Source organism: Musca autumnalis, unplaced genomic scaffold (assembly GCF_047663935.1).
Source record: "Musca autumnalis isolate F117 unplaced genomic scaffold, ASM4766393v1 scaffold_1, whole genome shotgun sequence".
NCBI lineage: Eukaryota > Metazoa > Arthropoda > Insecta > Diptera > Muscidae > Musca > Musca autumnalis.
Window position 1 is genome coordinate 133656035 of NW_027411644.1, and position 15981 is coordinate 133672015.

Genomic DNA, 15981 nt, shown 5'->3' on the forward strand with positions numbered 1-15981 from the left:
ACCAGTAAGGTAATGATCAAAGTCGGGCGGGCCGACTATATGATACCCTACACCACTGTGAATAAGTAAAATATAGATGGGAGCTAAATCCAAATGTGAACAGATTACGATATAATTTGGCACATATATTTCTAGACCAAACACCGTCACACATTCCAAATTTCATCAAAAGTAGACATGCGTCTTTGCTGCATCATATACCTTAAATCGGGCGAAAATATTTATGGGAGCTATATCCAAATCCGAACCGATTTCGATAAAATTTGGCACTCTTATTTCTAGACCAAATTCCGTCACACATTCCATATTTCATTGAGGTCAGACATATATAACGTGTTTCGTGCACCAAACACAAAAAATCGGCCAAAAATATATATGGGAGCTATATCCAAATCTGAACCGATTTTGATATAATTTGGCACACTTATTTCTAGACCAAATTCCGTCACACATTCCAAATTTCAAATACCAAAATCGACCGAAAATTTATATGGGAGCTATATCCAAATCTGAACCGATTTTGATATAATTTGGCACATTTATCTATAGACCTACTTCCGTAACATATTCCAAAATTTCATCAAAATTGGACATATACAGCGTGTTTGGTGCATCAGATACTTCAAATCGGCGTAAAATATATATGGGAGCTATATCCAAATCTGAACCGATTTTAATATAATTTGGCACACTTTTTTCTAGACCAAATTCCGTCTCACATTCCAAATTTCAAAAACCAAAATCAGCCGAAAATTTATATGGAGCTATATCCAAATCTGAACCGGTTTTTATATAATTTGGCACATTTATCTATAGACCTACTTCCGTAACACATTCCAAATTTCATCAAAATTGAACAGATACAGCGTGATTGGTGCATCAAATACCACAAATCGGCCGAAAATATATATTGGAGTTATATCCAAATCTGAACCGATTTTCACCAAAAGGAATAGCGTTCTTCATTAGGCTAAAAAATGATCTTCCCCAATTTTCAGCCAAATCGAACAATAAATGCGACCAGTACGTTGCGAACGGATGGACGGACGGACATGCATAAATCGATTCAGAAAGTGATTCTCTGCATATCCCTAAAAGGAACTATGGGTCTATCTCTTTTCCATAGGCATGTTACATACAAATGCACTAACACATAATACCCTTACCGAAGGCTGGTGTAGGGTATAATAAAGGCTAAGAATGTCCTTTCACAACAAGTATTGGACATCAAATGTGTATTAGCAAAAATTCGGATCCGTTAGTCATTATGTAACCTACTTCAAAGTAATGTTAAAGTTAAAACTACTTACTAAGTAATGAGTCGAACTCTTCATGTTAACATCAAAGCTTTGCAATTTTAAAAGATCCCAATACATTTGATGTACATAACCAACTAAGCCACCGACAACACAAGCGTGCTTCCCCGGAGGTAAAAACGCATTTAAACATTGGTACATGGCACGTAAGTAGTCTCAATGAAGCAAGAAAACTAGTCAACACCATAGCAGAAATAAATAGATTAAACATCGATATTATCGGAATAAGTGAGACCGACCAGCAGGTGAATTTATGTCCCAAACGCAAAAATATACCTCTCTGGCAACTTAACGAAAATCACAGAAACGGTGTGGGATTTATAGTAAAATGTAACATAGCGCAATGTAAGGGTTTTATTCTTAAATCGGATCGGACTATGGCGCTTAAAATTAATGCAAACCAATTGATATAAACATAATCCAAGTATATGCACCTACAGCAAAACAAAGTAATCATGAAATTGAAGCTTTTCCGAGGAAAACGACGATTTATTAAAAATAACAAAGACCCACGAAATTACAATACTTCAAGTCGACTTTAACTCTAAAATAGGAGCAGAAGAGTGCCTAGATATAAAAGAAAACAGGCGAAATAGGCGAAAGAAATGAAAGAGGTGATAGACTAATTCTGTTTTGTCAAAAACACAAAATAATACACACGTGGAAATCACCACAAGATAGAAGGGACAATATTGTGATAAATCAAATAGATTTTATATAAATTAACACCAAATACGGATCTTCAATTATAAACTGCTCAACATATGTTCCTTCAGACCACAATCTGGTGAGGATGAAGTTGTGCACAAAAATTGCCACAAATAAAAAAACGGAAGATTCGTCGAAAACTCAAAGCCTAAAATTACCGCTTTAAAAGAAAATTTCAGCGAACAAATAAATGGAACGCAGTTAAGACTACACTCAAGCACTTAACGGATAATTCCCTCGCACACCATTAAAATCAACACAGAAAGAGAGAGAGTGAGAGACAAAAACATAAGAACACAAATTATAAACTGAATTGGGAACTAAGCAGGGAAATCCAAACCTATGCTGATCATTTCCTTACGGTAGCGTAAAAACAAACCACACGTATTCTCTCTTTATTTCTCATTTGCCATTGCTTAGTAATGGGGAGAGTGTCTTACCACTACTAATACACGAACTATTCTGAGCACCCCTGATCCAAACCACTATTGAAAAATAAAGATTGAAAGATTGAAAACCCTTGACGACGATTTTAATCTCCATAGAAAGCTAAAAGAAATTGCCGCAAACCACTCTCAAAAGTACTATATAATAATAATGGTCCTGTTTTTGAAATAGGAGAAAAGATGACTATTTGGAGAGATTCTATAAAACAAATTTTTTCAGATGAACACATAACAAATTTTGAACAACAGCCGCAACAACCTCTTACTGGAACTCCAATCAGAAGAATAGAAGTTGAAACTGCTATAAACACTCTGAGAGGTAAAGAAGCTTTTGGCCCTGACCCTGAGATCCCTTCGGAAATCATAAAGTAAATAGATAAAGATAATATTGAACATGTAACAAAATTATTTAACCATACTCGCAAGATTGGTTAAAATCCACATTTATCACCATTCCAAAAAATGTAATGTAAAGTAATTTAACAAGCACACGCTTACTAGTCTCATGAGTCATGCTCTAAAAATATTTCTACACATAACTCATTCCAGAATTTACTCAAAATGCGAAAAAAGCCATGGGTTCGGTCGGATATAACGTAGGTATGGGAACCCGAGATGCATTTTTTCAATACAAGCATTGGTTCAGAAATGTAAAGACGTACAAAAAGACTTAGTTCTATGGTTCATATACATATTACGAAAAAGCTTTCGACACAGTGTTACAAGATAAATTGATTGACATCCTCATCTCCATTAGTCTAGACCAGAAACAAGTTAAATACATTAAAAGTCTATATTGGCATCGAAATGCATAAATAGATGTCATCGGGGAAATGACAGGGGATCATACAAGGGTGAATATTATCACCTTTCCAGTCTCTGGGCCAGTCTCAGACGAGGCAGAGGAGGAAACGATTGAACATCTCCTCTGTTCCTGCCGTGTCCAAAAGCAACGAAGATGGTGTTTACGATCTCGCTGATCGAACGAACTATGTCTAGAAGAGCCTCCAAGATTTCTCAATTCATCAGGCCAACATATCATGACTGTTAAAAATATGCAACACAATTGTTAGTTTAAAGTAGTAGCCTTTGCATAAAAGAATGACGCAATTATAAGTTTTTGTTGCAGCATTGTTTGTAACATAGTATGCAATGCGTGTTATTATTTTGGTTTCTGTTCGTCATGTAAATATGTTTTGATTTCGAGTCTTTAGAATTGTCTTGCTGTTAACATTATATAAGTATTCAATCGGATGTTTGCCCGTGGGTGCTTTATTCCTATGCGTCCTTCCTGGATTTCTAATAATAACATTCATTGCACGAGTGATGTACGAATTTCCAAAAATTCAGTCTTATCTGACACCTTCGGCCCAAGAGTGACCGTCAACAAAAATTTCAGGATTCTAGCAGCAACCATCTAGCTTGGGCGTTGATTACACTGTGCAACAGCTAATATGGGGTATGGGAAAGTCAAATTCGATTTTGAGTTCTCAGGGCAAACTTTTTTAGAGACCCCTATATAAGCTTAACCAAAAGCTATGGGTTCCTAATATTCAGAGCTATCCTTCGCAAGATTAAAGATAAAGCTTTGAAAAAATGGATCATGTAAGCCTACTTCGTGGTTTTTCATTTTACCCATATGTTCTAACTAATTTCGCCAAAAGTTGGCAATTTAAACAAGAACTCTTATATGTGTTCCTTCAAATGCCTGAGGTTACGAGTTTTGCTATTTTTAACCATGAAAGCGTTACTTTACTCCAAAAAATTGCAAAACTGGAAGCAATTTTAAGAGAAAGAAAACAAAAATGGATTTGTACGGAGAAAATTCCGACTTAGCGTGCAGCAAATAAAAAAATTGGCTTGAATGAAACTTTGAAACATTAGTTCAGTTTTGAACTACAGTGTTGTCTGTACTTAACGCCATATAAAATAATTCAAATTAATTAGAACGGAATAACGGTACATTTAAAATAGATATAAACGTGTGCATTTTGTGAATATGTTATCGTAGAATCTTTTCTTTATAGTTTTATAACTTATAAGTTATATAAATATAAGTAGCGTTCATTTTTTTTAATTTCTCCAATTGACCTACTTATCGCCGAGAATTTTTTTGCGAGAAAACTTAAAATTTTAAAAATGACGAAAACTGTGAAGGTTTATAGGTTTTATAGGTGTATTCTTATATTCCAATCCCTTGGGGTTTGACTTGGAAAATACTCTTACTAAATTCCTAAAAAACCTGAATTTATATGAATTAAACAGTTAAACAGTTCCTTTGTTGATTTTGTCTTGCGCAACACTTATACCGCACATGTTCAACAAAACGGTAGTAATTTAACATTTTCTATAACTAAAATATATATCTCTTGTTGCGTTATTGAAGACATGTAAGAGTGACATAACGGTATTATTTGACGAAAGAGTAGACAAAATAATGTTGAATTTTTAGTGACTATCCTTATGTTAATATAATGATATGAATGATATATAATGCACAGTGAAATATATATCTTACCTTAATTTCCAATGTAAGCTCATAGGCATCTTCACCAATAGGTGATATTTTTATTCCTATTTTCTTTGATTTCTGGACCACATCTTTGCCTCTGTACCAAGTAACGGTAGGTTCTGGTTTAGCTTTGCATCGACACTTCATTGTTATAAGGGTGCCTGAATCGTTTGGTATAATCCTAGGTTTCTCGATAAATGAAGGAGCGAAGCCATTTGCATCGTTTGTACCTAATTAATAGAAAAATTTATAAATAAAAGTTAAAGAATTTATATAATTTAAATTACAAGACGAATATTTTAGCAAGTTATACTTCAACTTCGTCACCTGGAATATTCTCAATGATAAATCGAATGAGTAACTTTTACTAATATTAAAATACAAACTACGCTGATATAAAGTAAAGTTGTAAAGTGTTGTCTAATTACAAGATATCGCACCTGCTCAATGGGTTGCTTCTTAACTAAAAAATGTACTTATGCAAATACATACTTAATTATATATGTCCATCTATTAATTCTCTAGTTTTGCTGTACTCCTAACAATCCACAGTGGTCAGTTCACCAAAAAACCTGGACAAAAATTAAAAAAAAAAAAATACACTAAATGCTTTTAAATTGTTGTTCAAAACCGCACTGCGTATAGTTATAAAAGAAAAAATATATCTTTTGTAAATTATCAGTCGGCTCCGCCCAATTTTAATTCTTCTCTACTATTTTATTTATTTATTTTTATTTTTTTGCAAAATTTTTACACAGATTTACTCGTTATGTAAAGATTGCATGTCTTTGGTAACTTATAGTTATATTAATGGAGAAATAATATGTCTGTTCCAGAACCTGCAAGAAACCTAAATTTTTTACTACGATAACAACTTTTCCTTTATGTTATCGAAAAAATAGTAAAACTTAGTAGATTCTTGCAGGTTAAGAAACAGAGCAAATCATATAATATTTTGTTTTTAGCCCTAAAATGTGTTTCTAATTTTTGCATATTCTAGAGTATATATAAGATATAGAGTTTTGATGTATTCTAGGACCTATAGTAAAATTTTATGGCGAACAAATTTTTAGAATACTTTGATCTGATACGATCACATTTTCCACGAAAAAACTACCAAAACGGTCCCTCTAATGACCCGCATGAGGGGTTTTATGAGAAATGAAACCACCGAAACAAAAAACGTAGGTACCCAAGGTTAGATCAATATCCATTAATTTTTGGATTTTTTGCCGGGTTTTTCCGGAAAATTTCCACGGGTGCCACCGTGGTCCAATGGTATTCATACCCGTCTTGCACGCACAAGGTCGTGGGTTTGATTCCCCGGCCAAGCAACATCAAAACACTTTTTAACGGTGGCAAAATACCCCTCAGTATTATTTTCCTGAGTATATCAGCCATGTAAAACTTCTCTACAAAAGTGGTATCTTAAACACGCCGTTCGGACTCGGCGATAAACTGTACGTCCCATATCATTGAGCTAATATGAATCGGGGTGCACTCATTGATATGAGAGAAGTCTCCATTGTCCCTTATGGGATGTTTGTGGAACAATTATTATTATATTATTGTATTAGTCAATTTAATTTTAAGTCATTCTTAGAATATAAATTTTTATCTGTGTGTCCATTAAAGTTCGTATGCCACAGTTTGGTATTCTTAGGATTTTAGCCACATTTTTTCATTAATCATAAATTTCCTAATATATTCAGTTATTGGTAAAAAAAATTAAAAATATCTTGCCAAATATAAACTATTTTTCTAAAATTTATTATTTTCAGTTGTAAATATGTAAGAAATTATCTTACGCAATTTTTTCAATATCAATATTTTCAATGTGTTGGTGTATCCCACATATTCTCTATTTGGGGGATTCAAACGGAATAAAAAAGACTTTCTACCAAATATCGTCCTCATATATCCTCGTTTAGGAATACATAGTTTCCATATACAGACGCAAACAAATTTGATATATTTTTTAAGATCTTATTTCTAAATTTGTTGGTTAAGATATCGTAAACAACATTTTCAACATTTTATTATGAAAGTGCTGTAATAACTACCCAGCAAAATTTTAAGGAAGTGGTTCTATGCGATTTCAAAGTATCTTGGTTCAAAGAAAGTCGTAATCTTTTCATCAGCATTTAAACTAATTCCATTGATTCAATAGGAATGACTTTTCTGTTTTTTACAGGCATGTACATATATTAGTTTATAAAGGGTGAACCATTTAGAAGTTCCTACTTTCTTTAAAGAAAAAAAAAAAAAAACACAGAAAAATCAAATGCTTATTATCATTTGGCCGAGGCTACGTCTAAGACGGTCTGTCCGTAGAGTCCAATTTTCTCTGAATTATTCGAACAGGACACGCATGATGTTTTCCGCCAAGGCATGAATCGAAGCGGGGTTGTCCGTACACTCTATAGACTTTACATAAACCCACAGCAAAAAGTCTAACGGAGTGATATGAGAGTGTTCTTTCAATAAATCCATTAATTGATGCGATGTGTGGGAAGTGAGATTACGAGCTTCAATTTCAGACATCAAATAGTCGCAATGACGGTCGCCATTGACGAGGAAGTCCTAACCGGCATCATTTTGAAGAAATAGGGTCCGACGATTCCACCGACCCACAAACCGTTATTTTTTCTGGATGGACTGGCAGCTCGTGAATCACTGAACAAAATTAGGCTCAAAACACACTCCCCACATAACGCGAATTTTCGTAATAAAGTTGAACGATTTGTAAACGTGGCACTGTGGTTTAGCTTGTATGGGAGAGAGCGACAAAAATATTTCTAATCAAGATATCGATCTGAAAATTTTAAACTCGTAGCTACTAGAAGATAATTTTCCCCAAAAATCCTCAGGATTGGTCCACTCCCAGGTATAGACCCCCCATAACGGTACTTTCAGTTTTATATTAATTTCATGATTTTGGCTATATTTTTGATGTGAATTCGCTGCAATTTGACATTTTGTGTTTTTGGTGGTATAAAACATCTTGCGTAGGTCTATGGTCAATAGAAGTCCAGGTTTTGGTATATCACCCATATAGACGTACCTCCCTTTTTTTTATAATTTCACGATTTTGACCATATTTTGCAACTGAATGTGCTGCAATTTGACATTTCGAGTTTATAATCTGTATCATACATACTTGCCAATATTCATCAAAATATGTCCACATTTTTGTATAGTCATACACGCAGAGAAAAAAATATGTTTGATCCAACAATATTCCAAGAGCAAAATATGTATTGTTAACATATTGTTGGATTCCTCATGTAGTATTGTAAATCCAAAAATAGTTTGTGTCAACTGAACAATATTTCTCTCTTTTCTTCGAAAATTTGTTTCTCTTCTCTCGCTATTCGATGCCGTGTTGAAAAACCAATTTTGGTGAGTTGTGGTGTGTTTGTATGACATGCTGCCTTTACCTTTGTTTTTGTGTGTATGTACTTGTGAGACTCTTGTTTTTATTTGTTTCATTCTTCTTTCCTTTTCATGTTTGTTATGGTGTTTAATTATTCCTTATGTTGTGGTGGCTGCTTGTGGCTTTTTGTTTGTCTTTGTTGTCAACTAAAGTAGCAAACCATGTATTGCGTTATTCAATGCTCGTAATATTATACGCGATATTTACATCAAAGTTGTGTGGAAAGTGTATATGAGAAGTATATACACTCAAATCAAAAAATTTAGTATCTGGTTTTCAGGGCTGACAATATGTTTTGTAAAAAATTTAGATTATGATTGTTCCTACAATCGGTATTGTTAACGATTTCTACAATATTGCGGAAATTCGAAAGTTGTTTTTGTTTTCTATGTTCGGAACAAAAGATGGTATTTTTGGATTTGGATTACAATATTTGTACAAAACAAACACATTTTTGGAACCAAAATAAATATTTTTATTCCAACAAAACCGAAAAATATTTTTTCTTTGCGTGTATGTCATGATAATTCCCGACATTTGGCATATTTATGTATTTGGCCTAAATTTTCTACAAAAACGTTTGTAAAAATCATGACGTTTTATGAATTATATTCTTGACAAGGATTAACTGGTACAAGTATCAACAATATGAGGCACAGAACATTCTTACTAGGTGGGTTAACATATGGACCAAGGGCGTACCAGATTATATTAGATGTAAACAATGTCCTATAGGTCTCAAACAGACTAAAAATGTACCAGGATATATAAACAGTAAACAAGACTTGCTGCTTGCCAATTTAACCATTCTATGTTGTTTATTATTTTTGTGTGGAACTTAAATCTACGGCAGGCCTTCCGCGTTGTTACTTTCAACGGCAGATAACTCTTGAAGTGGCATGTATCTTTCAAAATTAATGGTGTCTTTTATAGCAAGCCAGTTTGCTGTATCTTTCAGTGGCATGTAAAATAGTGGTGTCTTTTATAGCAAGCCAATTTGCATGATGTTTATCAATATTTTTGTTCTCTTGTTCTGTATCCAGAGTTTTGAAATTCCTTTGCAGAGATAGTGTATACGATCTGAAAACAAAGAGAATTCATATCCCGCAAAATCCACCTGAACGTTTGTTTGAATTTCTCCGAATACCGTCCCCATGCTGGCATTGACAAAGTTTTTTGAACACCATATTTCAAAAACATACATACTGTAATCCTATAAACATTATTTTTTATAAAATAAGATCGAAACAAAATGCAAAACAATAACACCGATTGCTTAAAAGCACCCAAAAAATCTATACTAAAAATTTACAAAACTCCGAGTACACTCAGTATAATGAAAACTGAATACCGCTCGGCAACTTTCGGCAGACGAGATAAATTTTTCCTAATTCTGGATACTTCCACGAACATTTAAATAAAAATAACGTGAGGATCCGCGAGGATCCAATGTACTAAAAGTCTATTTCTTTTCACAATATTAAATAAAAACACTCACAAAAATACATTTTAAACGAGATCAATTTTACTACAAAATTAAGATACAACTTTATGATGTTATCAATTAAAAACAATAACAATACCATTAAGTTTAACTTCCATTTCTTACTGTAGTAATTTTACACATTACATTTTTGTGATATCACTTGTAACTTGACTCGACGTTAAAGGAAATTTCAATGTCTCAATTTCTTCAAATGGAAATGCTCACTTCTGTGGCTCTGCTTTAACTAGTACCGTTAGAAGTTGTTAAAAGAAAGCCGGAATACTAAAATTTGATGTGTCTACACTAGATTTGAATAGTTACAATCATAATTTGTAGACATCGATTTGAGTATTTTTGTCGCGGGCTGGAAACACAGTGCGTGGGTGCCACCGTGGTGCAATGGTATGCACACCCGCCTTGCACACATAAGGTCGTGGGTTCGATTCCCCGGCCAGGCAACATCAAAACACTTTTCAACGGTGGCAAAATAACCCTCAGTAATGTTGGCGACATTTCCTGAGTATTTCAGCCATGTAAAACTTCTCTACAAAAGTGGTGTCTTAGACACGCCGTTCGGACTCGGCGATAAACTGTAAGTCCCATATCATTGAGCTAATATGAATCGGGGTGCACTCATTGATATGAGAGAAGTCTCCCTTGTCCCTTATGGGATGTTTTTGGAACTGACTTAAACTGAAATCAATCAAATCTGGTGTCTCGACATTTGACAAAGAAGGCGGAAACGAAATGGAATATGAATCTGAAAAATGGTAACTACATTTGGAAATAAATTTTTGTAAATTAAAAAAGTTATTAAAGCATAAATTATATTTTCATAAAAAAGGCTCTGTGTTCGTTACATTTTATTAGAATTTCTCATGAGATCCCTAAATGCAAGTCGGTTTGTGGACCCCTACAAGAAGCAACTTAATTTCTTCCCAAAAAATGTATATATTTCCAAAATGATGTTATAAAATAACGAGTCGAAATCTGACTGGTGACTCTGTGCTGATTGTAGTTATTTCATGGTTTCGTTTGAATTAATAAAGATTTTTTGTCATCAAAATCATGTATAAATACAGCATTTTCCAAACAAAGCATGAAAATATCATGCCAAAGGGTTGGTGAAAATGACATGTCAAAAGGTGGGTGAAATTGACATGCCATAAGGTAGGTGCAAATGACATGCCAAAGGATTGGTGAAAATGCTATACTTAATATCCGAAAATGAATAGCATCTTTCGTTTCACACAAAAAGATGACGTCTCAGTTCATTCGCACCTATGATTAAACAGCATCTTTGGCATCAAACATTTTGCTGGGTGTATATATTTCTAAATATGTGATATATTTCTAAATATGTGCAAAGATTTTTTCCCCGGCATGTATTATGCATAGCAAACTGTAATTTTTTACAGCTCTGAAACTTGTACACATCGCGCATGTATAATTTTGACGATTACATAGTTTTTCGGTATCATGTCAGTGGTACAATCACCATGAAAATGTAGTACACTTCGCAACCTGAAAAAGGAATTTTCTAAAACCCTACCGGTCTGTCGTATTTCAGAACTCCCGTTCTATCCGTTCACACAACCCCAATGACCACCAATTGTACACTTACTGATCGAATTTTCAAATCACCCCTTTATCTCAATCCTAATACTAAATATCAGTATTACTGCCCTGTCTGTTCATACAGTAGCAACCAAGTCCTATAGAAGGTCGGCCATTCAGAGTTCTGTTAACAACTTTTGACAACAAACATAATATATTTTATATTATTGTGATTTGAGTTTCTTTGTATTTTAAATCACAATAATGTTTTTGACAACAAACATAACAATCAGTAGTGGGATTCTGTAACTCATTTTTGCTGTTATCGATAATTGTCGGTAAAATTAAAATGCTTATAATTTCGATAATTAACGACATTTTTCGGTAAGTTAACGATGAATAAAAAGTAGTCGCTAGCCTCTACCGACACAAACAGTGATGCCAACTTTTCTTTATGTTTTTAGTCATAATTTTTGTCGGTAACAGCAAAAATGAGTCACAGAATCCCACTACAGGTGGGCTTAGTGTCCAACTGTATAAACTGTGGTAGCAACGGTTTCAAACTTAGTACATTTCGTAAAATGTTTTTAATTTCCCTTTCGAAAGTACGCAATAATTATGAAGAAATAAAATGAAAACTAATGAAAATGTTATCACGACGTTTTAGCGTTCAAAGCCAATTAAAAAGCGTTTGTCATGTAAACCATGATGATAGAAACGGAAAAATCTCCGTTGCTGCAAAAAAAAAAAAAAACACATTGTAACACATAATTTGTTAGTTGTGCGGATTCGGATCTTCGATTTTCCTTTTTTACTTGCAAAAATAATCTTCGATCGTTCAGCTCAACTCCAACGAGAATATTAATATTAATTGATATTCGTACTAACAGGCAAACTTTCAAATGAAATACAATTTATTTTATTTTCGAGCTTCTGTATAAAAGAGAACGCATATTTCAAATATGAAAACAAAATATTTAAACAAAAACGGGTTCTACCCATAGAGTCATGCATAGACAACTTGACAACCAAACCGGGTTTTCTAACAAAATATGTGGACGACTTATTTGCTATCATCAAAACAAGTGCATTAACAGATACTTTACAAGCACTTAACAGTTACCATAAGGATATAAGCAAGGCCTACAGAAGGTCGGCCATTCAGAGTTCTGTTAACAACTTTTGACAACAAACATAATAGATTGTTCATTATTGTGATTTGATTTCCTTTGTATTTTATGTCACAATAATGTATTTGACAGCAAACTAAATAGTCAGGGCTAACTAGTTTGGGCTGTATGACAATATGCCGGTAATATTGGCCGGATCTACATCCTCAAATAAAAAAATCAACAAAATCTTGCAATTTACCCCAAAACAAAATGCAATTGAGTGAACACAGAGCATATTGAGTGTAAGGGCGACCCCTACAAAAAACAAGCACACTACAATTTCTCTGTCTATTCTTTTATTTGTCTATGGATATAAGATTCACAATAGAAGAAGAATGTTATAATAAACTCCCGTATTTGGACACATTGTCATAAGAAACAATAATAAGATAAAACTAGATTGGTATCAGAAACCAACAGCTTCAGGTAGACTAATTAATTTCCTATCAAAACAACCGAAGAGGATTATTATCAACACGGCAAATAATCTTATACACCGAGTATATAATACTATTGATTCAGATTCCACTCATCAAAAATTATGCACATGGCTTTCAACAAGAAAAGAAGAACAAAAGCATAACAGTGAAAGTCTACAAGTCAATGATATAGTCCAGGGATGCACAAGGAGAATCTGACACATTTTCTCTTAAATATTTCACACTGCATTTTTATTGGCATTTCTTAACTTTTTTATGTTTTAAAACTTTAATTGTATTCTAAAATACTATAAAAATAGGTAAAAAAATCTTTTTAAGTTAAACGGTTTTATGTTAAACATACATACATTGCAATGTTTAAGATAAATGTACTAAATACCAACAAATAATAAAATAGATACAGTCGTGGGAATTATAAACATATGCATAGACTAGACTAAAATAAAACTGTGGGGCACGTGAATTGTCTACAATCGTTGATTAAAATGTTTGTTTTGTAATGTTACACTATAATTAGGCAGTTGTTCAACCGACAACGATGGACGTGTGATAAGTAGGGCTAGAATGTGGAAACAAGCTAGCAAGCTCGATTATAAGCGAGTTTTAAGGTTTCATAGTGGTGAGCGAGTAGTACTTTGTCGATTAAAGACAAACTACGAGCAGTGAAACGATTCCTCGCCAGGCAGCAGTGTGAATGTCCAACAATAAACTAGTTGAAACATCTCTTTTATTTACATGGAGTGTATAACTATTGGAATTTCCATGAGGAAGAAAATAGTAAGTAATTTCCTCAGCGTCTGCGGGCCAACTGCCTAACGACGAATTAAACGATTCTTTTATCGCACACTAAGTCGATAATTTGTAGACAATTGACGTGCCCCACGGTTTTATTTTAGTCTAGTCTATGCATATGTTTATAATTCCCACGACTGTATCTATTTTATTATTTTTTGGTTTTTAGTACATTTATCTTAAACATTGCAATGTATGTTTAACATAAAACCGTTTAACTTAAAAAGTTTTTTACCTATTTTTATTTTCTAGTTTTTATTTCGCATTCTGTTTAATTCATTTAGTGCTTCATTATTGCAAGGTTTCTTGCCCGTTAGTTTATTGCAGTCCAACTCCTCTATACGTAGTCCCTGCAAAGATCTTACTCTACTAAGAGCCACGTAGGCTTGACCTTCTTCAAACAGTTTCGCACCTAAGTATACGACTGCGTGATCCACAGTGCTGCCCTGCATTTTATGTATTGTAGAAGCCCATGATAGTATTAAAGGCAACATTCTTCTTTCAGCCGTCCCGTAATTGTACTTAGCTAGAAACTGTATGGCTTTCGGGTGTATAAAATGTACTGTATAGTGCACTGTATTCTTCTTGTCAAGCCCTTTTATTTGATACCCATATTGGAGGGATTGATAAAAAATTGTTGTCAGCCATTTGGTAGCGGCGGCCATCTTAGATTTCGATTTTTCATAGTAAATTGTATTCTACTTGTTGAGACCTTTCATTTGATACCCATGTTGATGGGATTGATAAAACCAAAGTTATCCGCCATTTTGTAGAGGCCGCCATCTTGGATTTTAATTTTATATAGTACATTATATTCTACTGGTTGAGCCCTTTCATTTGATACTCATATTGATGGGATTGATACAACCTACGTTATCCGCCATTTTGTAGCGGCCGCCATCTTGGATTTCAATTTTTTATAGTATATTGTATTCTGCTTGTTGAGCCCTTTCATTTGATACCCATATTGATGGGATTGATAAAACCTACGTTATCCGCCATTTTATAGCGGCCGCCATCTTGGATTTAAATTTTTTATAGTATTTTGTATTCTGCTTGTTGAGCCCTTTTATTTGATACCCATATTGATGGGATTGATAAAACCTACGTTATCCGCCATTTTGTAGCGGCCGCCATCTTGGATTTCAAATTTTTATAGTATATTGTATTCCGCTTGTTGAGCCCTTTCATTTGATACCCATATTGATGGGATTGATAAAACCTACGTTATCCGCCATTTTGTAGCGGCCGCCATCTTGGATTTCAAATTTTTATAGTATATTGTATTCTGCTTGTTGAGCCCTTTCATTTGATACCCATATTGATGGGATTGATAAAACCTACGTTATCCGCCATTTTGTAGCGGCCGCCATCTTGAATTTATAATGATAATGAATAAACATAATTGTATTGTCACCAAAATCCAAAGTGTATACAAAATGTCAGATTAATCGGTTGACAGGAAGAGGGTGAAATTTGAATTACTAAATTTGACCCAAGAATAAATAAAACAAACGGGGTGAGCTAAATAAAACCTTTTAAAAAGTTGCATATTGTTTAAAAATATTTATAAAACAATGTGTATATTTTTGATTAAGAGTAATCGACGCTAGAGTACTGTTTTGTTCATCATTGATATAGTCCCAAACATATCGGAGAGAATAAAAAAATCAAATTAAAAACAAGACTTTCGGCTCACAAGTCAGACTTAAAATTGCGACAACAATATGAAAAACCAAAAGCAGCACATGTTGGAGAGCTAACATCACAACAACAAACGATACACCATAGAGATGCTACATATTTTAAATCAGCCGTGTGCACGGTCATCCACTGGTGCAGCATCAGGCAACCCATAACAACGCACATTGCATTGTTTGCATTAGTATTGGAGACATAACATGCCTAATAGTCATTTCGCTAAGGGGAGACATACACAAAAAAACAAAAGAAGCGACGCAGAACCTTCTTCATTGCCTGCTCAGCTGAGACTAACTTGTTTTGTTCTCTCCACATTTTTTGTAATTATTATTTAAAAATTCATTTTAGGCACGATTACAGATTAAAAATATGTTTTCAGAATTAAAAAACAATGTAGAAAAACCACGAAAAACGG

The 15981-nt window shown here is 33.8% G+C and overlaps 1 protein-coding gene across 49 annotated transcripts in view; it reads right to left on the reverse strand.

Moving 5' to 3' along the window:
• bt (projectin protein bent) overlaps window positions 1-15981 on the reverse strand; it is a 242254-nt gene that overhangs the window by 146167 nt on the left and 80106 nt on the right. For all 49 annotated transcript variants that reach the window (XM_073955521.1, XM_073955471.1, XM_073955529.1 and 46 more), the window contains one exon: window positions 4989-5212. In XM_073955521.1, coding sequence (XP_073811622.1) covers window positions 4989-5212 — 224 coding nt within the window. The remainder of the gene's footprint in view (window positions 1-4988; window positions 5213-15981) is intronic.